Source organism: Bubalus bubalis, chromosome 15 (genome assembly GCF_019923935.1).
Source record: "Bubalus bubalis isolate 160015118507 breed Murrah chromosome 15, NDDB_SH_1, whole genome shotgun sequence".
Classification (NCBI taxonomy): Eukaryota; Metazoa; Chordata; class Mammalia; order Artiodactyla; family Bovidae; genus Bubalus; species Bubalus bubalis.
The window spans coordinates 79,117,266-79,143,415 of record NC_059171.1 but is presented as its reverse complement, the minus strand read 5'-3'; the positions used below and the strand labels follow the sequence as shown (position 1 = coordinate 79,143,415).

Sequence of the window (26,150 nt, the reverse complement as noted above, 5' to 3'; positions counted from 1 at the left end):
TTCTTCTCTAAAAGATGATCTTTCTAGGAAGTTTTTTTTAAAATGTTCTCTAGAATATCTTATGGATTGAAGAGCTGTACGTAAAGGTAAAATGTTTAAATCATTTTTTAGATTTAAAACTTGCATGGGACTTACGTTGAAAATTTTATATAGTGTTTAATATGCATGTTAAACACTTTTACGTTGGGCTTCTTTCACTGAGCATAATGTTTTCTGATTTCGTCCACGTTGTAGCCTGCGTCAGTACCCTTCCTTTCATTGCCGAGTAATGTGCGGCAGGAAAGACACATTTGCTTTTAGGTTGTTAGCTTGCCAAAGCCTCTCATGCTTCTCTGACCCCTGGCGGCAGTTTTCTGTGGATGCTGAGCCGGGGTTCTCAGCCTCCTTGTTCACAGGATTGGCGAATAAACACCAAAGTTCAAAGGAGCTGCAGGAGACCCGCTCCGCTTTGTGGTTCTTCGCCCTCTGAAGTCTCAGCCCCCCTTGTTCTCACTCACCAGCATCTCTCTGATTATTGTACTTTATGCACTTTCCCTGTTTTTCTAGGGGACACGCTGTTGCACCTCCGTTGGATTCAGACATCTCAAAAAAAGGGGGAAGGAGGAATCTTTGAATAAGTGAGCTGTTACAGACTCTCCTCTCCTGTGAAGCAGTCATGCTCTGCCCATGTGGCTTGTGAATTTGAGCGGTTGCTGTTCTTATTCCAGCTCTTAGGACCTAAATAAGAAGGGTTTCTGCTGTTTCTTAAGAGGTGCAAATAGCCTTAAGCAAGCATGGATTTTGCTTACTCATTTTTAGGCCTTGCCTCCTCCTTTAATGTCAGACATTAATGAATTCTGGAGTTTGTTGGTTCAGTGTAAAAAATGCATCGCAGCTGTTTCCAAAAAATAGATGTGCTTTTACAGTTTAGTTACTGTGATTCTTGTGTTTAAAAAGAAGTATTGAATCCTTTTATTGTTCTCAGAGGGAACTTTTAAAGTTGAGTGACTGTACTTAACACACCTTGGGCAGAAATGTTTCTAGTTTCACGAAGCTCTAGGTGATTGCGCTAGATGTGGGGAGCCTTGGGATTGTGGCGGGTGGGCCAGTGGGCGGAAGTGGAGTGTGGGAATGAGAAGGTGTGGGCAGGACTCTGGTAAGGCATTTCTCAGGGACCCCAAAACACTCAGTCATCAAGATAAGTGATGTTAACAGTATTTTTAGAAGTCAAGAATCAGTGCAAAAGTCCTTGATGGATAGAACCAAACTTTTAATGAAGACAGGGTCATTATTACTCATTTTTCCTTTTGCCCCAGCGCTGCTCCTTGTTCTGTCTTAACTTCTACTTACTTTGGGTTTAATTTGCTAATGCTTTTTCTCATTTAAGGTAAAAAAAAAAAAACAAAAACAGACAACTCATGCTTTCACCCTTTAAATATAAGTGCTTAAAGTTAAAAAGTTCCTCTGTATACTCTTTGAACTCCATCCTAAAGATTTTGATCTTCTGTTTTTAATTGTCAATCCTGTACTGAACATTTTTTCAGTTTCTCTTTTGATGTGTTGTTTGTGTGTTATTTAGAAAAATAATGGGAACTTTACTAGATATCATTTCTTTAAAATAGTTATTTTTTGTGTTCATTTATTATTTTTATTACTTAAAATATATATCTTGAAAATCCTTGCAGTTTAGAACTGGGAATTACCTTAATTCTCTATAGAACATGTTCCTTTTTTAAAAAATTAATGAGTATTTTCCAGTATCAATGAAAAATTTTCAGCAAACACCGTTTTTTTAAACACATATATGTAGTCACTCATCTTAATGTTCCAGGCTTTATTTGCTCATTCCCCTTCTGCCAGCATGGAGGCAGTTCCCAGTTGTTTGAATTTTTCAGATAAACCTCTGAATCGTTTAAGCCTTGAATGGCACAGGAAGTTCACTGGGGGTTTCCCCGACCAGCCTGCTGGGAGCATGCTTACTGGGACCTGTGTGTCTGTCCTCTGGGAGCTCTCAGCTCCCTGGGGACCCGGGCTCTGTCCTAGGCATTCTTGGGTTGCTGGCGCTTCTTAAGTCACTGTGCCAGCCCAGAAGATGCAAAGGAATGCCCTGATGATGTCAAAGCCCTTTATGTGATGGTATTTAATTCTCCTAACAGCTGTGAGTGGTAGATGTCATTTTAAAGTTCGTTTAACTGATGAGAAAACCAAGTCAAAGAGAAGTTAAAAAAGAAAAAAAGTGCCCCAGGTCACATATCTACTGTGTGGCAAGGTCAGAATTCAAGGAATATTTCAAACAAACTGAATGGACAGCTTGGGGCTTTCAGGCTTAAGGAGATGGAAAGGTGACTGTCTTGGCTTTGGAGTCACGTGTGGCCTTACTTTTACAAAGTCTCATCGGATCCTCTGTCCTGCAGCTCTGTAAGCCTGTTTCCTCGTTCTTGCAAATGGCAACACCAGCAGTGATCCCAGGTTTTCTTCAGGGATTTTGTGAGCTGCGCAAAGCCCGCGTCCCGTGCCGCGCCAGCGTCAGCACTGCTGGGCCTGTCTCCAGCCTGGTCCAGGATAGGCTGTTGTGTCTCTTTTTCCTTCCTCTTGCGCTTCAGGCTCGTTCTCACGTCTCCAGGCTTTCCCCCTTGTCCGTACAGGTAGACGTAATTGTGTCACATTTGCGGATTTGTTGTAAAACGTGAGATGCGTTCTTTTAAAGTGGTTTTAACATTTTAAGTTTTTTATTGGGATAGGCAAAAAATACAGAACATAAAATTTGCCATCTTAGCTGTTTTCAAGTGTGCGGGTCAGTGGTGTTAAGTGTATGAACATGGTTGTGAAACAGATCTCTAGGCTTATCTCGCAAATCTGAAGCTCTGTACGCCTTTTCCCCTCTTCCCCGCTTCTTGGTGGTCACTGTTCTACTTTCTGTTCCTACGAGCCTGGCTGCTTTAGATGCCTCGCATAAGGGGAAGCATGCAGTACACATGCGGGACCTGTGCTTATTTCCCAGGTCACAGGGTTTCCTTCCTTTCAGAGGCTGAGTGCTGCGCCGCTGTAATCACACCGCACTTCTGATTCAGCCGCCGACGAACACTGCGGTGCTTCCTGCTTCTTGACTGCTGTGGGTACTTGCTGTGAACAGAGGGGTGCGATCTCTTCAAGACCCTGCCTTCAGTTCTTTTGGATGTAGGACTCCCCAAGTGGAGCTGCTCGATCGTGTGGTAGTTCTAGTTTTGACTCCTTTGAAGAACCTCCGCTCTTTTCTGTAGCAGTTTCACCATTTACGTTCCCACTGATGTATGCAAGAGTTTCTGTCTCTCCACATCTCTGCCAACACTTGTTATTTTCATATTTTTTTAAAAAAATAGTAATAATCATCCTGATAAGGGTGGCGTTGGTTTAATAACTTTTAAAAAACTGAAGTATAGTTGATTTATAATGTGCCAGTCTCTACTGTACAGAGAAGTGACTCAGTTATACACATACATATGTTCTTTTTTTAGTAGTCTCTTCCATTATGGTTTACATGGGATATTGAAGATAGTTCTGTGTGCTGTACACTAGGACCTTGTTTATCATTCTAAATGTAACAGTCTGCATCTGCCAACCCAGACTCCCAGCGGTTCTTCCCCTCTCCCCTTCCTCCCTGGCAACCACAAGTCTGTTCCCTGTGAGTCTTTTCTTTAATAGATAGGTTCATTTGTGCCATATGTTAGATTCCACATGGAAGTGATATCATATGGTATTTGTCTTTCTCTTTCTGACTTCACTTGGTATGGTCATCTCTAGTTGCATCCATGTTGCTGCAAATGGCATTGTTTCTTTCTTTTTTATGGCTGAGTTTAATAACTTTTTAATGATAAAAAAAATTTAGGTAGAATTGAAAAAGTGACTCTATATGCTTCTGGCTGAGTTGGAACAGCGTCTCTTGACACCAGTGTGACAAGACCAGAGGCATGGAGGAGGGAGATGGACAAAGGAAGCCAGCCACTGTGCAGCTGTGTTTGGACAGAGAGAAGCCTCAGTGGTGCCTCTTACTCAGTATGACTGGAGGAGGGACTGGATCCGTGCTGGGTGCTTCTGTTGGATTACACTCTAGAAACGCCTTCTTTTTCCAGGCCACTGTGAGGGATAATTTAAAATGTCGGTGGTTGATGTGTCCCTCTTTATAGCTGAGGAATGTAGGTTGTAGAAGAGGCTCATTTACCACCAGGGGTCCCCCTGGCCCCAGCGCCCCTTTTAGCTACAGCCGTCTGTTCGCAACCTGCCGCCGCACGGCCTGGTTTCTAACCAGACGCTAGAGGTTTTCTTGGGCTCTTTCTGCTTCAGTTACCTAATTCGGGAGCCAGTGCTTTGATACTGTCACTGTTTGCTAAATAAGGTGAGTGGTCAAACTATGGATAAATTGGATTTGTAGGGTAAAAAATACGTGGTGATGAAATGATGAGGTGATTTGGATATGCATATGCCTGTTCAATAAAAGTTTCAAAGTTGAACAGTTTCAACATTTTAACTACTTGATTGCCTTTGATTATTTGTGTCTTTTTGGTCAGTATACACAAAAACTGCCCTGTACTTCATAACATGTTAAATATATTTAGGTCGAAAATTTCGATTCGGTGAATGTCTTCTCTCATCCTGTGTTACTGTGCCTCTGCTGCCCATTGTATTTTGAAAAACCATAGCAGCATCTTCTCACACATTCAGGGTCCTTTTTTTCCCTCATAAACTCTCAACTGATTCTTACCCTGGAATTTAGTGCTGATCTTTGATGTGGGAAAATAAATAAGGAATGGCTATGAACTAGTGTCTCTGGGAACTCTCTAGTTCAGAATTATTTAGATTAATAATAGGTTCAGGGCTTTCTGCCCTTTTAGAAGACGTTTTCCCTCTGTCTCATCTCTTGAGTGTGGATTCATCCATTAGGATGGATGGGTGTCTGCTGGTGGTTTGGATGCGTCTCTCAGGTACCAGCTGCAGGCTCAGCATCTCGTCTGAGTGTGTTCTGGGCAGGATTGCTGACACCAGGGAGCGCTGTGGGGTGCTGTGTCCGGGAGAGAGAGGCCTGTCTGTCTCGTGTTCTGCCCCCAGGCACATTTCTTCTCTTCCTGCTTGTCCCTTTGGTCCTCACCGTGACCCAGTAGTCATCCTCCGGAGGCCTGTGGGGCCCGCCTCCCGCCTCTCTCTCGAACGCTTTGCAGCCTCTGCAGGTAACATCACTGGGGTAATGATTGAAGGGTGTGGTCTGGCTGGTATCCGAGAGCTGGTGCTCTCCCAGCTCCACCCGACTAGCTTGATGTTAGGTATGCTACTTCCTTTCTCTGCTCCTCAGTTTGTTCACGTGTCACTTGTGGATTTTAACATCACCTACATCATTGGTTGTGTTAATTGAGAAAATAGGTGTAAGGCACTTAGCCAATTGGGCTTCCCAGACGGCACAGTGGTAATGAATCCACCTGCCAGTACAGGAGACGCCAGAGAAGCGGGTTCAATCCCTGGGTCAGGAAGGTCCCCTGGAGAAGGAAATGACAACCCACTCCAGTATTCTTGTCTGGAAAATTCCATGGACAGAGGAGCCTGGTGGACTACAGTCCATGAGATCATAGAGAGTTGGACATGACTGAGCAACTGAGCATGCACGCACACTGAGCAGATCGGCAGGGAACAGAGGCTGTGGGCCTGGCTGCCGAGTGTGATTTCCAGCTCTGCTCCTAGAAGCCCTGTGACCTGGAACAAGTTATCTCTCTGTGCTCCAGTTTCTTCATCTGTGCAGTGGAGGTGATAGAGTCTGCCTCGTGGGAGTGGTTTTTAATAACTAAATAAGTCAGTATTTTAAAAGTACTTGGAACTGGGCTTGGTGCATAGTAGGCATTAACTTGGCATCCTTATTCATAGTAGGCATTAACTTGGCATCATTATTCATAGTAGGCATTAACTTGGCATCATTATTATCATATTTTCATTATTATTAGTGTTGCTGTTCTGCTGTTTTGTGACTGACATTTTCACGGTTCAGTAAGTGATGGTCGTTGTCTTTGTTTTTCAGGTGAACACACTGAGGTTCAGGATGGTGAAATGACTCTTTCTTTGTCCCACGGGTAGAACTGGGGCTCCTTTGCATCTTCCAGTTGCAAGTCAGTGCCTTCCTCAGCTTCCCCAGAGCTCCTCCAGAGTATTGGAAGGGAGGTATGGTAATTGTCACGAACCTTGGCTGGGAAAAAAAGTAATACCAGTACCATCTCCTTTTGGAGTATGTTGTGTTTTGAGACCTGTTGTCTCTTTGTCTTCAGAAGGTAATTATATCCATTGTTAAGGCTAAGTTTCTTTAGTTCTTACCAAGTCATAATTTTTATTGATATTAAAACTTTAAGAAAAAATTTTTTCTGTGTTTGTGATGGAGACAGTGAGTCACAGTGACATTGAACAGATAATTCTCTGAGTCTGAATGGAAGTAAGCTTAGAACAGGCACCCAACTGACAGAAGTTGGGTATATTGTACCTATCAGTTGCTAATGGACATACCATGTGGTAAAAGTGTTGATTTTATTTAAATCTGTAACTTTTGATTAATGAGGCATAAAGAAAGGCAAGAGAAGATAAATTTTGAATTGTGTATATAATTGTATATAATGTGAATTACATTATATGTTTTTACAAATTCTTCTTGTTGGTTGACATAAAACCATTTACCAGTGCTTTACTCTTCTAAGAAGCACTGCCGAGGAGTTTTGGTCTAACCTAAGGCAAACTGTGGAAACTGTGAGAAGTGTATGAGAACTTGAACATCAGGGTTGCATCTTTGTGAGCTGCTGTTGTGACGTTTGTAAGCAGTTTGTTTCTTTATAGTTCTTTCCCAGTGACTTTCTTTTCTTTCTTATTTTAAAAATTGTTTATTTCTTAAAAATTTTTTTTAAATCTTTTTTTGGCTGCACCATGGGACATGTGGAATCTTGGTTCCCTGACCAGGATCGGACAATAACGCCCCCTCCCCGGCATCAAAAGAGCAGAGTCTTAACCACTGGGCCATCAGGGAAGTCCCCCCCTGGTGACTTTTCTTATTTCAGGCCAGGTTTCTGTAGGAAAGCCAGAGTGGGCAGACCTACACAGTATGTGAAGTGTTCTTTTGCTCACTAACTTTGTTCATAGCATTCTTCGCTAGCCTTCCAGTGGTTTTATCTAATCTTACACACTAGTCTCATTTGGTTCTATTAACATCTGCAGTGGAAGTTCTGTTCAGAGTATCAGAATACTTCAGTTGTGTGGTTTATTTTTTATGTCAGATGGGGAAGGGCATTTCCATATGGTTTTCCTAAAATTCATATCAGTTTTTCTTTTTCCATTCTTATTGGGAGGAAAAGCAAGGTTTACAACAAGTATGATGCACGTATTCATTCTGTGAATATTTTTCAAACCCCTTTGCTGGGTCTTGGAGGTGAAGCAGTGCCCAGGACCAAGGCTGGCCATGCTGTCACGGAGCTTAGTGTTGGGCTCTGACACCTAGAACCTAGACTGCCCCTCTGCCATCTCCTCCTTACCTGCGGGGTGAGAAGGAGGTGTGGAGTGCGGCCTGTACATTGTACTGACTGTATTAGCAGTGAGGCCCTGGGGACAGTGCACAGACTCCGTGATGTCCTTCCCCCTCTGGAGAGTGTGCGTTGTGGTGGGGTAGCTGGGCAGGGGACAAAGGGCAGGAATAAGTCATGGGGGGCTGTAGGAGGTGTGTATGCTTTGGGGCAGATGGAACTGGAGTTAAGAGTATGGCTGTGGACTTTTAGATGAGGTGAGTGGAGTGAGTAACATTTGAGCCTTGTGGTTATCTGAGACAGGAGTGTCCCACCTAGAGGGACAGGGCGTGTAAAGGCCCTGAGGTCGTGCACGCCTGGTGTGGGCTCAAGGCAGAGTGGAGGTCAGTGTGGTTGGAGCTGAGAAGACCCTGGGGGTGGGCTTGGTGAGGACCCCAGGTGTGGGTGGGAGGGCAGCCTTCAGGGTTTTGAAGACCATGCTCAGTGTGTAGGCTTGGGGATCTGGAGAACTTTTGGTGAGTTTTAGCAAAGGATTGAGAGAAGGCAATGGCACCCCACTCCAGTACTCTTGCCTGGCAAATCCCATGGATGGAGGAGCCTCGTGGGCTGCAGTCCATGGGGTCGCTACAAGTCGGACACCACTGAGTGACTTCACTTTGACTTTTCACTTTCATGCATTGGAGAAGGAAATGGCAACCCACTCCAGTGTTCTTGCCTGGAGAATCCCAGGGACGGCGGAGCCATTAGACGACTGAAGCAACTTAGCAGCAGCAGCAGCAGCAAAGGAGTGAAATGGTGTGCTTGATTGTTTTGAAAGGAAGGGTCAGTTGCAGCTGCTGGGTTGAGAGGGGAGTATGGGGCAGCCGGATTGGAGATGGGGGAGCGGGGTTGGCCTGTGGCTTTGACCCGTGTGCAGGTCGGCAGCAGACATAGGGCAGTGGGCAGGGAGAGGTCACGGCCCAGGTATAGTTTCAAGGCAAGGATAATGGTTTTGCTGATGGATTGCTTTGATCCTCAGAGACAGAGAGAGGAGTCGGGATGACTAAGGCTTGGGGCCTGAGCAAATAGTAATCTTTCTTGTAAATTTTAATTATGAGTTTACTTGTTAAGTGGACTTACACTTAACTAGTTGTTCTTAGCTGGACAGATACTACAAAGAAGTTGTTTTAAATATCAAAGAACTTTCTGTATTAACATGTAGAATTTCATAAATAAATAAATCAGAGCTTAAAGGGATTGCTTACTTTTTTCACTTCTGTTGCCATGAACTGTAGGCCTTTCCTGTTCTTTTCAAGATGTCACTGATTGGGAGTTTAAAAGCAGGAGTTGTTTTAATGTTTAGCAAAAAGAAAACAGGAGTAGAGATATCACCAACCTCGCTAGGACTCTTTTCAGCTCTTCGGCCTGAGGCAGGTCCACCTGGACCTCAGGATCCTCTTCTGTAGACCCGGGGGAGGAAATGCTTTGTTGGGGTTGTGTTCAGGATTGAAGTCAGGCGTTTCCGCACAGGCCTGACTCACAGGTGCTGCCCTGCTGTTCCCAGAGCACCTGCATCCTTCTCTGCTCTCACACCCGTGGCTTTTTCTTTTTCTTTTCAGCAGCCCTGAGGCTGCTGAGAGCTTCCCTTGTAGCTCAGTTGGTCTGCCTGTAAGACAGGAGACCCTGGTTCAGTTCTTGGCTTTGGAAAATCCCCTGGAGGAAGAAATGGCAACCCACTCCAGTATTCTTGCCTGGAGAATCCCATGGACAGAGGAGCCTGGCAGGCTACAAGTCCATGGGGTCTCAGAGTTGGACACAACTTAGCGACTGACCCACCACCACCAGAGGCACTGAACTTGCTTGTAGCTGCTGCTTTGTCAGGCCGCCTCTGGTCCTGTCCTGGAGAAGTTTTGCTTCTCTGTATCTTTCCAGCTTTTAGACCTTCCACACCAGAAGGTGACATTCGGATACTGAAATAAAGTATCAGTTAGCTTGGTTGGAGGGAGAGAAAGCCGCTGCCGCTGGTTATCTCATCTGGACCCTAGGCTCCTCCTCATTCCCTCTCTCCCCGGGCGCCATGTCCGCCCGCGCTGCCCCCACCCGCTGCTCTGGACAGCTGCCGCCTCGCCTTCTGGGCTGTGGGTGGAGACCCTGTTCCGGGATGGCGGGTGGGCTTAGTGACCATGCCTCTGCCTGGTTGAAAGGCCCTGTCTTTACTCATCTTTTGAAGCAGTGGTGGCACTGTTGCTTCGGTGTGAAAATCAGATGTAATCAGTATCTGCTGTGTGGAATACAATTGGTGACAAGGAAAGGTAGCTTTGAGTTGCTTTTTACATTTTTGAGAATCTTACGTTCCAAGAGAGACTCCCAGTTTGCTCGGGCCATTTGTAGTCTGTTGGTTGATGGTTCAGATTAAGCCCTGAGCCCTGCTTGTGGGGCTGAACCGGACACCCAGGTACCTGGGATGTGCCTCGACGCACCCGTGGCGGCAGTGGGCCTTTCTGTCCTCGGCTCGCCTCAGTATCGGGGCAGGCTGGGCTGGTTTTCAGGACAAACCCCGGATCTGTCCGCCTCTTTCTTCTGCTCTCTTTCTGGCTAGCTTGCCTGTGTTTCCTGGAGCCCCCTTTCTTCCCACTGTTGCCTGAGTTCAGAGTTTTCTGTGGTAAATGATAGTTTTCACTGTGGAGTAGGGGCAGTCACTTGAGTTAGGCCTGCAGTTAGGAGCCCGAAGGTAAAGCCTGCAGACAGCAGCATCTGGAGCTGCTGAAGCCTAACACCCGGCCCTGAGGCATCCCTGGGCACAGCCTTTGCTCAGTAACCCCGCCACCCCCAGAAGTTCGTGAAGTCATAAGACCCTGTTCACAGTTACGTAGAGTACTTGTCTTTTTATTAGCGTGCGGGGTTTTCTACTAACAAAATTACCCATATATTAAGAGGGCTAAACTGTGCTCAGGCAGGGTTCTAGGAGCCTAGTTACTTACTGTCTTCCTGCTAAGATAGTATTATCTCACTGCTCAGATACTAAGTGTGGAATGTGTTCAAATAGCTGGATTTTTTAGATGACCTTGATTATCTCTCAGTTTGAATGAAGAAAGTAAGTAGCTTTGCATTTTTAAAGAAAGTTGCTCTTACAGGTTATTAGAGTGTTTTTCTCTCCTACTTGTTCAGTATGACTTTACCATTATATTTTAAAGCTAAAAAAAGAAATGCATCTTGGATCCCTCAATATTCCATTAAACTAATTTTGAAAGTACCTAGCAACCTCACATTCTTGTTTTTATGTGTTTTCTAGATAGTTTTTATAAATTTACAAACTTACTTTTCAAGTATCAATCTGAAGAAATACCTTAACCTCAAATATATTTGAGTTCCTGTGGACATAGTTTTTACAGACTTGTTTTTAGTGTTGATCAGGATTTTATTTTCAGAATTATTCTTACTTCATTAAGGTAATTATTTTTAACTGTAAGGTCAGAATTAGGCTGGTAAAATGCCAGAAGCACTACTTTGAAAACAAAAATGGTTTGCACAGGCACCTACAGACCTGATCTGGGTCAGACTTGATTTGCAGCTTACCCAGTTTTAGAATCGCCTGTCAGTTCTGTAAACAGAAGTCAGCCAGATGAATTGAACAGAAGGGTGAGATTAGCATATTAATAAGGCGCAGGCTCCCGGCTGTCCGGGGCTCCTCCCTCTGTCCCTCCTCCTCCTCCTGTCCCCTCCTCCCCGCCCTCTCGCCCTCCTTCCCTGAATGAATCTAGGAACAGAGATCCTTGGGGTCATGTTACTTGCTGGTTTCTTTCTGTTTAGGAGCTTAATCCGGCCAGGACGGTCTGTGTTTCAGATTGCGGAAGCTTGAGAAGATTCTATAACTGAGAGGCATTCTTCAAGCTGCTGGAAAATATTACAGAAGGAACACCTCCTAAATTTTGCCTCAAGCTCTGAAAAAAGGAGCGCAGAGGGGAAGCTTAGTCTTGAATGCGGATCGAAGCAAGTCCAGTGGGAGTGATGGCCCAGGGCTTGGTGCGCGGACTCCTGGCACGGTCTCTCTAGGACTGAGCTTATGTTGTTGGGAGTGGCGGGCCGAGGGGCCCTGGAACCCCAGGCGCTGTCTATGGAGAAGAGTGGCTGTAGTCCGTTTCCAGTGTGTTGGGCTAAAGGTATAAATAACTTAAAGATCTGTTCAGTTTAAGTTTTATTTAGATACATGCTTTTGCACTAAAAAGGTGGATAAGAGTTTGTCAGGACTTATTTCAAATAGATTTACAGTTAAATTTAAGGAAAAATGGAAATTATTTGGTATGGGTTTGCAACTATTGCATAAAACCATTTAGAGAGCATTTCAAATAGTAAATAAAATTGTTTTTATGAAAATGCATTTAAGTGAGTAAAATATTTTTTTTCTATAGCCTGTCCTATGTCTCTTCAAGTTTCATGTTTTATTTTGAGTTTTAATCAAGATGTCCTCATTCATTCTGCCATGTGGAAGTTTCTAAAGGATAGACACTAATTTTTAGTTTGAACAGGACTATAGGAAAAGGAATAACATAGATTTTCCTATTTCAAAAATTGGTTTCCTTTACTCACTGTAAAGATTGTATATTTATTTGGAAACTCCTTGTTGTTGCAAGGTGGGCTTGTCTCTAAGGATTGGCAGGGCTGTGAATAAATAGCTTTCCCCTGTAATGTGGTTAGAGGCTTCAGTGATATAAAAATCAAAACTCAAAATGTAGCATTTCATTGTAACACGTGTTTGAGGAACACGTTTAGAAGAATGCATATAATTCACATATGAATAAGACCAAAATGGGTACGCTGCTTTACTTTACTATGAATATTTTATTATTGAAAAAAAAATCTAAATATCTTACTAGAAGTATGAACTTTGGAAGAGATTATAGTGTTTTTGCTTGTCCCAAAGCAGTCGATTGCAGGCAGTTATTTTTCCATTATGTTTGCTGACTGCAGAGTAAATAAATAGAGGTGTTTTTATTGGAATATCATTCTGATAGAGATGGGCTGTGGGTGTGAGAAAAGAGCTCACCTATACACAAGAGGGAAAAGGTAGAGAGGGTGTTGAGGTCAGGTCTGCCTGCCTGTAGGGCGGGAACAGGCGTCTTCTCAGGTGGATCATTGCAGAGCAGGTTCTAACAGCGCGGGGGTGCGGGGGCGGTGGGGGGGTTGTGCCCTGTCCACTCCTGGGACCGAGTCCAGGGCCCCATGGGTATCAGTGCGAAGGCGTGGTCTCAGGACAGGCCCCTCTGCCTTCTCTCCTTACTCTCTCACCCGTAGGTGTTCATCCCGATTATTTTTTGCTGTGTGATACAGACAACAGTGTTCCTATGCAGGAATTGGCTGCATTGGTTATTTTCAAGTGTAAAATCACTACTTTTAGATAAAGACAGACCTCAAACCCAGAGACTGTGTATCCAAAGCTCGGTCTGCAGTTGGATGTCCTGAAGCTCACACTGGCTCTGATCGGTCACATTAACTTCATAGAACAGCCATGGCCAGATGTAAGATGTGTAAGATCCTTACTAGAACAGGCTAAAAGTAATAGGACCCATATTTGTGTACTTTGAACTGAAACCTTTATCCCTAAAAGAGTCTGGAGTCTTTTCTATAATAACATTATTGTACTGATGAAGTTAATGTTAGGGAACCCGCCTTAGATTGCACCCGAGGTAGAGTGTATTTTAACATGTTTTAACATATTTAAGAAGACGTTGTTATAAATTGTGTTCAACTATGTCGTAATTTCCTACGCTTGAAGACAGTTTGAATTCAGACTATTGAAGTAATTCTAAGTGTTCACAGTGCTGTGTAATTGGCTGCAAGGCTACTAAGCACAGAAAGTCCTCCTTGGAAAGTTCTTCGATTCTGTCAATGTGTGCATTGTTTGTTTTGTCTTGTTGAAAGACTAGGAAGGATTGAGAGGTGTCAGATTTGGTCGTCAGGAACAAATGTGCTGTTGATTCCCCCCCACACCTGTCTTGCAGTGGTAGATTGAAATTGAATATACTATTAATAGTTCCTTTGTGTGATTCTGGATCCTGTGGTTAAAATCATGTTTTTTCTGTATCAGTATTTTAAACATCCATCTGTCCATCTCTGGGAATAACCCTTCTTCTCTTCTATGTCTCAGAGTCCAGGGGTCAGCTGTCTCTTGATATCTACATGTTTTTCATAAGCATCTGATACCAGCCACAGAGGAACTTCTTATTTGTTGCCACTGAAATCAGTTCCTCCCCAGATCCTCTGTCTAATAAACGTGTCAAAGCTCTGTCCACTCAGTTCATCATGCCACCAGACCCAGGGTGCCTCTCTGATGCCTTCCTCCGTGTATAAGGGATCCATCTTTTTATGCTGACGGTTCCTCACCTTCCCCCGCTCTGGGCTGTGGAAGTTGCTTCCTGTCTGTCTTCCTATGTCCTCACATGTTCAGCCTTCACATACCTGCTGGAGGGATTTTGTAGAAACATAAATCTGGTATTATTATTAAAACTGCCTGGTGGCTTCTCTCTAGAATGAGGTGAAGCTGCAGCCCCTTCACCTGGCCTGCAGGGCACCTCGTCTGGCTCTGCCCTCATCTCCAGCTCTGGGCCATTGGCCGATCGTCTCTGTTGACTGTTCAGCGCCCAGGACGCCCAGAGTCTTTGCTCTCGTGCCTCCTGCACCTGCCATTGCCTCTTCTCTCACTCCTCTGCCCAGCCAGCTCCAGCCTACCCTTAGGTCTCCACTAAACCAGCTTCTCTCTGATGCTGCCTCCTGGGTCTTTGCTTCGGTCTTGTGTTTACTGTTATCAATCATAGTGTATTGCACTTGTTTGATCTTTTTGCTGGCTGGTAAACTTCACAAAGTCAGGGGTTGTATCAAGTTTCTTTGTGCTTGGCAAGTAATTGGCATAAATAAATATTACCTAATGAATGAGCAAATTCTATGTAGAGTCAGCTAATCCACTTGCCTTAGAAGTTGCTCAACAAAAGCAGTGAATTGGTCTCTGCGTTTCCTCTTGTAGCAGCACATGTGCTGCATTCTAGTTCTCTCAACAGATGGGTCTGGGTCGGCTCCCAGGGTCTGATGGTTGCACTGGGAATTACCTCCTGGTCCTCTGCCATGCCTGTGGGACCACAGCCATGTGGTCTGACAGCTTGAGGAGCTAATTGACTTGTGGGGGAGACAGGTTAAAAGTATATTTTTATATAAGTGTATAAACCATTTTATAGTTACAGTGTAACTATCTAGATATCTACATGTTTACAGTCAAAGAAATCAGATGCTTTCCAGAGGACACCTGAGTTTCTGAGTGCCCAGCACAGGGAGCAGTGCCCCCATGTAGCGGCCCCCAGTGCACACTGACCTCAGTGGGTCCCGTCCACCCTGCGCCTGCAGGAGGCCCTGCCCGCCTCTCCTCCGCCCTCTCTTCCCCTCCCCAGCTCCTGCAGGCCCCAGCCTCTCAGCTCTGTGTGCACCTAGCTTTCTGAGAGGCCCCTGCTGGGCTGGCTTTCTTGGCCTCTTGTGCTGTTGCTGCTCCTGCTGGAACTTTCCTTCTTCACCCGTGAAGCCTTCAGGCCTCTGCTCCGCGTGTGGCCCTCTGTCTCTCGCTGGGCCCTGCCCCTCACACAAGGTGAGCGCTGGTGACTCACACAGCTCTGCCTAGTTGCTTGTCTCCTGTTACCTGGTTCTTGCAGCCAGGCTCGGGTCTCATTTTTTGATTCTCCAAGGTGGGACATATTAACAGCACTCAGCAGTTGTTTGCTGAGTGAAAAAGAAACCTGAACTGGTAGAGTCTGGGGCATCTTTGATTCCAGCCGAGAGGGTGGGGAGGGTCCTCCGTGCTGTAGGGATCCGCACGCAGAGGCACTGAGAATGATGTGGGCGTGTTCTGGAGAGCCTGGGCTTCTCCACTGATGGTAGTTTGAGCTGCGCAAGGCCATTGGAGGGGGTGAGGAGGGAAGCCTTGCCCTGCACCCTGTTTCTCTGAGGGCTCTCCTTGCTAATTCTCTGCCTATCTCTGAAGCCTGGGGCTCCGTGGCCGGGCCTCGGGCCTTGTCGCCCCCTCCCCAGGCACCGTCCTCCCCTTACCCCACCCCACGGGAGGCACACGTTGTCTGCCTCTGCCCCTCACCGTCTTTCTGCCTCGGGCGCCATCCGCCAGTTCTTAGAACTCCTCAGGTGTGGATGCGAGTCCCCCTCCCGGGACACGTCTCCAGTCACAGTTCCCTCTGTGAAGCCCCAGCCACCCGGCTCCGATTCCCTGAGTGTCTCCCTGGTGCTGGTCCCTTTCCTCGCTTCGTAGGGACTTCACTGTGTAAATGTTGGTGCAGTTGTTTGTGTCCCCCGCAGGGAGCAGGTGTGTCTGGTGTGCGGGTTTATGGTAAACCAGGAACATGACAGTAACAGGTTTCTGCCGCTGCAGGGAGGGCAGGGAGGGAGGGGACGGTGAGGAGCAGGGGTGTGTTCCGTGTCCAGGATTCTGATGTCTTGACCGGAGCATCGCCGTGACCCCTCTTCACTCCTGTTTAGAGTCCTGCTGGCACTGCTTCCCTCACCCACGGGCTGGTCCAGTGGGGATTCAGACCCTTCACTCATCCTCATTGTGTTTGGGGAAGGGGCCGCTCGTTCTTCCCGGGATTTTCTCCACACGTGGCTCTAGAGCTTTAGCAGGACATGGGGTTTTTGCTTAGATACGCCCTTCTCGGCAAGGTGGGGAAAGTGTGTGCCCCGGTTTATCCGTTTAACACTCACCACCCCCAGCCCTGCCAGTTCTCCTGGTTTGGGTAGTAAGACATGAGTGTACCCCCTTGACCACCTTGTGTGAAATGGGACCCTCCTGCCACTCCCCCGCTTGCCCTTTCACTCTCCTCACCAGCGCATGCTCCCCTGCCCCCTGCGGTGAAATGCACACCTAGGAGGGAACCGGTCTGTCCTGCTCTTGGCCTCCTCACTCAGGAGGTCAGGAGCCTCCTGGGCAGGTGACTGTCTGCCTGCAGCAGCTGAGGTCTGGGTGGCCAGAAGCCTTGAGAAGGGTGGTGCAGAGTTTTTGAAAACTAGATAACTACTGAGTTCTTTTTAGTGGCTTTATGGTTAGTGATACTGATCTTTAAAAATAGTGTTTACAATTAATTTTTAAATAATACTTGTTATAGCTGTCATTAGCCACATGTGTGAGACAGAGTGTGTGTGTGTGTGCGCGCGCGCGCGTGTGCAGCTGTCCTAACTAGGCTGAATGCTCTTCAGGTTAGAGTTACGGCTTTTTTAATCCATACTAGAGGAGAAGGCAATGCCAACCCACTCCAGTACTCTTGCCTGGAAAATCCCGTGGACAGAGGAGCCTGGTAGGCTGCAGTCCATGGGGTCGCACAGAGTCAGACACAACTGAAGCGACTTAGCAGCAGCAGCAGAAGTTGGCTCAGTAAATGTTTGTGCAGAACCCGTTACTCTCAGGGAGGTGTGTCCCCTGCGTTTGCCCACAGGGGCCCGGCAGGAACAAGTGGCTGGGGCAGCTGGCAGTGAGAGAGCAGGCAGGAGCAGCAGCCCCCTGCGGCTGGCTCTCGGCAGAGCTGGCATGGGGGTGGCCGCGACGGAGGGCGAGGACGGCTGCTCGGCTGTGTGTTGCTGTGTTGCCAGGCAGCGCTGCGGCCTGCTAGTGACCGAGTTGTCAAGCGAAGGTGCAGACTCAGCACACCCTGGGCGGCAGGCCTTGCTGAGCAAAGGCTTGGCCTCTGCAGCTCTCCTGCCTGGTTGAGCCCTGTTCACCAGGCCTGTGGGCTTGGGCAAATTGCTTCTCTCTTCCCACATCCAGAAGGTGGGGAATAGAAGGTTATTATGAGGATTAAATGATTTCATTTTTAAGTGCATAGAACAATCTTGGCACAAATGCAGCATGAATAATTCTTGAAGTAAACCTCTGAGCCCTGGCCCTAGTCTCATGAGTGGCCTTTACAATAGCATGTTTCAAATCAGACAGTCGAGATCAATCTCTGCATGTTAGGACAGTCGCTCTTCATTTGTGAACAGCAGGTCAGCTCTAGACGGGGAGTGCTTGCCTCATGCTGTTTAGATTTGCCCAGTGCCCACATCCCCCCGCCCGAGAGAGCGCACCAGCGGGAGTGTTTTCCCCAGGCAGGTTCACTCCTCTTCCTTACGAGTGCAGCTGGGAAATCTGTTTGTGTTTTAGAAGGCTTAGAGAACCTGCATCACGATGTCCGAGGCGTGTGTGTCAGGCCCCCTTTCCCCAGCCTGCGAGCAGCTGTGGTGGCCCGCCCCTCATCCCGCGTGGCTCCCTGGTTCCCTCCTGTAACCGGAGGCATGAAGTGCCTCCTTCATCTGGCTTGTTGTTCCCAGTAACAAATACCAAGCGGAATTGATCTTTTCCTTCCTGCCCAGCCCCCTCCACAAACAGGTCTGCCCCTCTTGTGTTCCTTATCTCAGTGGAATGCTATCACCTTCCCACTTAGCTGCCCAAGCCAGAAAAATGGCTGCTGTCTCCTTCAGTCTTACAAATGCAGTTTGATCAATCCTGTCCTCCTGGATTTTTTTTATAGCTTTCAAATTTTTGGTCTCAGGCCATAGTCAGTCCTGTCTGGGTTATAACAGAAGCCGTCAGATTGGTCCGAACAGACTTGAATGCCTGCCCAGGTGCAAATCCTAACACCGGCCAGGCTCTGAACCTGCCTCTGCAACCGGGCCTTGTCCTGCTCCCCTGCTGATTGAATTTGAAGCCTCACTGGCCTCGCGTTGGCTCCCGGGGTGCTCTCGCCACACTAGCCACCTTGTCTTTTGTCAGGTTTAGGTTTTGATGCCCGCTCTCAGGACCCCAGCTTGGAACTCGCCTTGTGTAGGAACCCCGACCATGTCCCAGGTCTGAGCTGGGCCTTTCCTTTCCCTGGCCTCTCCCCAGCAGCATGTGCTCAGTGCATTTGTCTGTGGTGGCTTTTGGTGGCTTTTCTCAGAGGACCTCTCGTCAGGGGTTCCTGGAAGAGTGCATTACATTCAGGGCCGGGGAAGGCCGAGTTCGTAGGTGGAAAGTACATGATACACTAAATAAAATTAGAAGGTAGCTCAGTGCTTTTGATGCAGGCAACCTAGCTGACCGAACTTGCCTAGGGATCGCATGGTGATACTGGTTGGCGTGGGGTCCATTTGGGCAGGGGCTTGCACACCCTCTATGTGCTGTGCTGAGGCTCTGTGGCTCGCCTCTGGACCGGCTGGGATCTGGTGTGGAAGTGAGCATGCACACTCGCAGCTGTGTGACTTGGGGCAGTTGCCTAACCTCTGTGCCTTAGTGACCACACATGTAAGTGAGGTGACTGATGGGCGCCACCGTGTAGGGCTGCCGTGCGAAAGAGACGAGTCAACTGTGTGAGAGGGGTGATCGGGTCGTGGCAGTCCTGCTGTGTGAAGGACTCCTTGAGGGAATCTTTTCCTAAACAGGCGAAGCTTTTTGATGCTGTATGTGGTGTATTAGACGTGAACTTACAAGTGCTGAAGGAATAATTTAATGTATGTTTTCTACATTGATTTTGATCATCTGCTTTGATGAATTCTACTTTAATTTACATCATTAAGTATTTTAATTATAAAATAGTACAGAAAAACATTTTAACCATGTTTCTTTCATCTGGGAGATTTAGTGACAAAGAAGTGTTTGAGAAAGTCTTTCATGTTTAATGTGTTTAGTGGTAATTGGGAGTCACCTGGCTCCAGGGAGACAGGCTCAGCGTTGCTGTTCCCAGGAGACCTGCGGGGGGTTGTGTCGTGTGGCACAGGTTCACCCAGGCACCCATTCTGTCCAGCGCTCCAGCCAGCCACACTGCCGTCCGTTCTTTTCATCCCAGTAGCTGCTTATGGAATGCCACTGGCAGCGTTGGGGAGATGGCCCTCCTCCTGTCGTGTGACTCCACCATGGCCAGTCGTCACCAGAGAAGTTGTGGCAGACGTGTGCCTGCGACAGGAAGTGCAGTTCACAGGCTTTCTCCCTGACAGTCCTGTGCAGGCCGGGGTCCTGCTTCACACAACATTGTCCCTGTCATGTGTGATCCATCGTATACATTCGGTGCTTGCCAGTGTTGTTGGGACGCAGTGGTGAAGAGCTGTGTGTCCGTGCCTGCTGAGAGTAGTGGACTGTGTCACTGAGCTTTAGGATTTTAGGGGAAGGGAATGTCGTTAGGCCACTTGATGGGCCCCTACAGTGTACCTGAACTGAAAGAGTTTTTCAGAGCTTCAGTCTCAGACAGTCACAACCCAACCACTGAGTAGCTTTGTGTTCCTGGAATATGGTGACTTTTATTTTAGACTTTATACCTGCTAATGGAGCTAGGACTGTGCGCCTCTAACAGTTGTGGTGAAAATGAAATTAAATGAGACTGTGTGTTTATGCCTTGCATGTAGAGCCACTCAGTAAGTGGCAATTTTAATTATTTGTAATGAATGTTGGTACTGGCTAGACTGTTAATCTTAGAGCTAGGTTTCATGTGTCAGTTTTAAGGAAAAATGAATTTTGCAGCCACGTGTAAAAATTTGTGCTTATAAGTATCTTTGCATTTTTTGGCGATAGTGTCCCATATTTTTCAATAGAGTCTTAAAGACATCTGTCTTGAGTATGCGTACATGTGTATATGTAGGGCCATATATCATAAATGCAGTTAAAAACTCCTTTCATAAAAAGATGGTAAATGAGTATTTTCATATTTGCAAACATCACATATTTTACTTGTTTTTCAAAATAGCACATGCATGTGCCAATAAGAGAGTGGCAGAGGCAGAAATGCAGATATCGAGAACACTTGGCATTTATAAAATGTGTCCATGTGAATTGCTTCTGTGCTGGATTTGTAACTGTGGCTCGAGCAATTAATTTTAACTAGTGTGCTTTGGCACTGCATGTTTCTTTTGGTCAGTTGTTGGATAAGAGTCTTCTGACAAACCTTTTTTGTTCTCATATTTGTAAATAAAGATGTGTAATTGAAGTTACAGCATCCATACAGTAAAGTACATAAATCCTACATAGCCTGGCCCAGGTTTTCTGCCCCCTTCCGAATCTGTGTTGGAAGGTTATCAGCTCCCCGCAGCCTCCCTTCTGGCCCCTTGCAGTCGGTGCCCCCGGAAAGGAAACCTGAGTTGATTTCTGTCACCACGACAGGTCCCAGTTAAAATATAAACAAATAGGTTATCATACTCTGAATGCTCTTAATTTTCAATCTGAAATACATTTATCTTATCAGCACTCTATTAATTTGGGTTTTACATATATGTTATATTTTGCCATTCTTCATTTCCTTAGGATTTTTTTTTTAAGTCTCCAATATTCAGTTACTTTTAAGGTTTCTAACTAATCAGGGATCTTAGAAATTAAGTACACAGTATGGCAAAAACTTTTAACTACCTGGTGGAAATAACTTTGTAGAACTCTAATCGAACATACATGAAGTTACAGAAAAAATAGCCAACTCTAGGAATGTTGACTTTGCTTTTGAGCCACACGTTCTGGATTTGCAGCCAAAAGAACTTAGTAAAGGTAGGTGTCTTTTATGTCTTATTGACTTAAGTGAAGAAAATAATTGTGACAGGAACAGATGTCACTGAGGAAGTGACATGGCAAAAAGTTTGCATTAGAGAAACGCTCAGGTGTTTCATGACATTGAAATTACAAAGAATAAAATGTAGAAGGAAAGTGACCCAAACCTAGGAAGGCATGTGAGATTTGTCCAGGCACTGAAAAGATGCTCACTCTGTATCTTTAATTTAACAGTGCAAAGAAGGAGGCAAGCATTCTGGTTGTCGTTTTATGTCCCACACTTCCAGGTGAAGGAAGAATCACTGCTGCATACGTTAGTTGAACATACACCGTATCACTTGTCTGTTGCCGAAAACAAGACATCTGACACGTGATGGCTTCAGATGACGTGAGCTTTTTGTTCTGTTCAGGTCTGCAGTCTGCGCAGGGCTCGGCGGGGCCGGCTCAGCTCTACTGTGTGGTGTTGTCTGCGGCAGCACAGCTGGGAGTCCGTGGGTCTTTCGAGTTGGCTCTGTCTCCGTTTTCCAGAGGTGATGCCACCCATCAGTGGGAAGCTCAGCTGGAGCTGTGGCTCTTGGAGCTCTGGTCTTGGGTTGCTTGAACTTCTGTCTAGTGTGGTGGTGGACTTTGTGAGTGAGCATCCCAGGGCCACTGTGGGAACCTCGGTCCCTTCTTTCCTTTTTTTTTTTGGTGTTGCCTTTAATGACCTAGCTTAGGGTGTATCTTAGCCTAGTCTTAAGCCAGTTCAAGTCTGAGGGGAAGGAACATAGACTATGCCTCTTGAAAGAGGTGTCAGAGTCACACTGGAAGAAGAGCACTGGGAAAGGGGTGAGTTTGAAAATACACACTGTAACACACTGACATTATAATACCAAGTTCTGTTCGGTCCAGTCGCTCACTTGTGTCCGACTCTTTGTGACCCCACGGACTGCAGCACGCCAGGCTTCCCTGTCCATCACCAACTCCCAGAGCTTGCTCAAACTCATGTCCATTGAGTCAGTGATGCCATCCAACCATCTCATCCTCCGTCGTCCCCTTCTCCTCCTGCCTTCAATCTTTCCCAGCATCAGGGTCTTTTCCAATGAGTCATTTCTTCGCATTAGGTGGCCAAAGTATTGGAGTTTCATATATATCCTTCCATGTAACAATATCAAACATTTAAATAATGTTAGCTTCTCTGTCTAGTAAAATCACTGTGGGACATTTAGGATACCCAGGTTAGTCATTTTATGAGAAAATAAACCCAAATCATGGGTGAAAGAACAAAATTAAGGAGAAAACTTTCACACTTGTCTAGGTTGTTTAAGGATTTACTTTAGGGTTATTATCAAATTCTTAAAACTTTTCAAGCTAGTTGATGTCATTAATTAAAAAAAAAATTTAGCTGTAGCAATTTGCGTTCTTTGCTTCTCATAATTTGGCAAGCATCTCCAGCTTTATTAAAGGGCCAGCTCATCACAAGCTTACTGAGATTACTCTCTTGGTGGGATCTTAGTATGTACAGTGAATATAAGCCAGGCGGCTCCGGAGTAAGACTCTTGTTGTGGTCCTCGTCCTTTTCTTCCTTTTTCTAATGTGCTGTCTCACGGAGCGTTCATATTGGATTGTGCAGTGAGCCTTGGGGTCAGTGCCAAGGCTTGTCAGCTCCTGTGTCCTCACACCTACCTACCTTGGGATTGCCTTGGTTCTCCCAAGAAAGAAGTTAGTGTGTGAGTGAAAGGGAGTCCTGAAGCTGGAAGGTCGGCAGCCGCCACTGACAGGCCGTCCGCTTTCCCGTTTCCTAGTCCAGTGGGCGCTGGCTTCTTGCTGCCCCAGGCAGCCTGGTGCCTGAGTGGGGCCTCGACCGATGGTGGCCCACAGGCGGGGCTCTGCTGGGACTGTCCACAGTGTAGGCCAAGCACAGGCGTCTGGAAACCATAGCAACTGGATGGTAGTTTTATGTTCACTGACTCTAATGATGGAAGTTTTGTGCTTGGCTTTTGTATGTCTTCTATTTTTAAATTTCATTTTTCTAGAAATTCCTCCCCATTGTATTTTACAAAGTATTGGTTTGTGACAAGTTGGAAATGAAAACAAAGCTGGTCATTTACCACTGATGGTTTGAAGAATAGGGGTCTAAATTACACAAGTAAGCCAACTTTAAAAACCTTTTCATTTCCTCTTCTTTGATAGTTTTTTGAAAAAGATATTCAAAAGATATTAACCAGTTACAGGTGCCTGTAACAGGTTAATCTTGAAAAGGTCTAAAAAATGCAGCCAGCCACAGATTGCAGAGGGCTGCAGCTACGAACTCCAGTTGGAGCCCACCTCTCTGGTGAAGGAGGGCGAAGGCTCTTCTCACTTAGAGACAGAGAGTTGGCAGCCCCAGTTGTACGTCTTCAGCCATGGGCCAAAACCAAGTAGAGAACCACACACACAGCAGAGAATTCTCTTAATTGTTTGGAAGCAGAGGAGTCAGTATAGCAGAGAACAGCACTTAGGACTTCTCTTTCCTTAGTGGACACCATCCCACAGACTGACCAACCCACATGCCAGGCTCTCTGAAGCCTCAGTCCTGCAGAAAGACAGATAGGAACACCAGCAGTAAGGGTGGCTGGTGGTGAACAGACTTGCACATGGACTGTCCAGAAAGGCCAAGGAAGGCTTGATAAGGTGGAGGTGTTGGCCAGTTTGAGAGTTTATAGCACAAATGGAATTTTGACAAGCAAGTCAAAGCTTGAATTGATAAAGCAGAACCACATTCTGTGATGGAAAGCAGCTTCTATCATGGTAACATCACAACGGTTTATCCTCTAAAAAACTTTAGACCTACTTTTTAGAGGTTTAGGATTTTGCCATTGAGTTTTGGCCACAGGGGTATCTGGATTGTGCATTGTTTCTGGTTTAGCACCTCCCTGACATGCTCCCTATCACGCATCTTGCTGACCCGGGAGCAGCGTAGGGTAAGGGTGCCAGCCCTCGTGCAGGGAAAGTCCGCGTGTAACTTGTGCTCAGCCCCCTGTGCGAGGGCTCCTCTGCACCTGCGGTTCCACTTCTGGGGATTCAGCCAACCAGGGATTGTGTAGATCTGTAGTGTTTATTTACTATTGAAAAAGATCTGCATAGAAGTGGACCTGGGCAGTTCAAACTTGCCTTATTAAAGGGTCAGCTGTAGTGATTTTTTATCACTAGTGTATCATTTCTTCTGACCACTCCAAAGATGGAATGTTTCTTTTCAGGAAGCAATTGATACTATATTTATTCATCCTTACTGTCTAATTTGGGGAGCAAAAGAGATCACTAAAATAAAAGATTTTGAAAATAGGCAGTAAAATTAACACCTTTTGCTTTCCTATGAGATATTTCTGACAGATTTAGAGTCTGTGGTTTAAAGGGGGTGGTGGTGTTACTTTGTTTATAGATAACAGCAAGTTTTGAACAGAGGTGAAATAAGGTTCCCAGACTTGAAGTAATTTGTTTAACAAATATTTATTATGCTGCTGTGAATCAGGTGCTGCTCTGGGTGGAGGTGGGGGGAGTGGTGGGAAGGGGCTGGTGGTGGGAAAGAGTGATTATCCAGGTGCAGGTCTCAGGTCGTCTCAGGCTCACCTGCACACAACACGTCATAGGGAGAGCGCAAAGAACAGTGTTGTTACATTAGTGTATCACTAAAATCCGTTTTAACCAGTAGATTTCAAATATTGTACACTGATAAAACTTATTTTCTTTTCCAGAATATGACAGATACCTAGCATCTAGCAAAATAATGGCTGCTGCTTACCTTGACCCAAACTTGAATCACACGCCGAGTTCAAGTACCAAGACTCACCTGGGAACTGGTGTGGAGCGTTCTCCTGGGGCCATGGAGCGAGTATTAAAGGTCTTTCATTATTTTGAAAGCAACAGTGAGCCAACCACTTGGGCCAGTATTATCAGGCATGGAGATGCAACCGACGTCAGGGTGAGTATGTTTTCCTGGGATACACCCTCAGTGTGTGTTTAGGCTAAATGTTAATGGCACACACCGAAAAGGCAGGGTAATAATTGTTATTCCAATATATCAGCGATGCTAGCTTTTCTCTATAGTACTTACTGAGTTAATATGTGACTGACTAGAGTTTTAATTTATGTAAAATTTCTTAGAAAAATAACTGCATCATATATAATGCCATTGACTTTTCTTTCCTGTTTTTTAGAAAAAAATTTTTGAAGTGCGTAAGGAAACAAAACAATTAAAATAGCCTCTAATTCTGTTGAAATAAATTGTTTTCTAGAAAGTGTAATTTTGAATCTCTTTGCACGATTCCAGATAGGACAGATTCTTAAAAAACAAATGTCTCCTGTATACACACGCCTGACGAGGTTCTGGGGATGTGAAAGACCCTGCCTTGGATAGCCTCCAGTCTGTGGTGGGTGGGTCCCGGGGGCCGGGCCCACGGGGCGTCACTGCATGTGAACGTGGGAGTCGCTGGATGAGCTCCCTCCGGGCGCTGGTGAGAGTGGGTGGTGAAGAGCTGTGGGGCAGCACTGCGTAGGCAGAGGTGGCTGAGAGGAAGGAGTGAGCACCAGACTCAGGAAACCGAGTTCGGAATGCAAGCTGTCAGGATGTTTATTTGATCCAGTGTTGAGGAAGCCCCTCCTCCCTGCTGCTCCTCTGCTTAGTCCATATTCATCTTTCAGGAGGACAAGCATCCAGTGAGGAGGACCATCAGATATACTCCTTCCCTTTTATTATAACGAGATTAATTTACTACTCGTTAACTTACACGCCTTAACTATTTTTAAGCACAACAAAGGAAGTGGTAGAATTTAGACTTAAGGCTCTGTGTTACATGTAAACTCTATGTGATGTTGTTCCATCTGTGGTGCTGTAATACTGACACTCAGGTGGGTTATTAAGAGTCATTCACTTAGGACTGAAGGAGGCGTCAGTATCTACCCGTGTGCTGTGCTTGAAATAGTCTCTTTTCACAAACGTTTTACGATACTTGCTGACTTTTTCTAGTTTATCTATAGCTCTGTTTCATATTTAACTTTATAAATGCAGTCTCTGGAGAGGAAACCTTGTAAATGTAACGTCTATGGGAAGGCATATGTTAGGGCATTTTGTAGTTGTATAAATTTCAGATACAAGAGAGGAAATTCTTTAAACCGTTGCATCAACCTTAATAGATTTCAGA

General features: G+C 45.8%; 1 protein-coding gene across 26 annotated transcripts in view; it reads left to right on the top strand.

Moving 5' to 3' along the window:
- The window catches only part of PTK2 (protein tyrosine kinase 2), a 193,353-nt gene that overhangs the window by 38,440 nt on the left and 128,763 nt on the right, over window positions 1–26,150 (top strand). For 15 of the 26 annotated variants that reach the window (XM_025264807.3, XM_025264804.3, XM_025264803.3 and 12 more), the window contains exons 1-2: window positions 21,402–21,521; window positions 24,705–24,931. In XM_025264807.3, the coding sequence (XP_025120592.1) occupies window positions 24,737–24,931 (195 nt within the window). In that variant the 5' untranslated portion in view covers window positions 21,402–21,521; window positions 24,705–24,736. Of the gene's footprint in view, window positions 1–6,016; window positions 6,157–11,316; window positions 11,633–21,401; window positions 21,522–24,704; window positions 24,932–26,150 lie in introns of those variants that run through there. The other 11 variants (XM_044928888.2, XM_044928882.2, XM_044928881.2 and 8 more) reach the window with 5 other exon arrangements.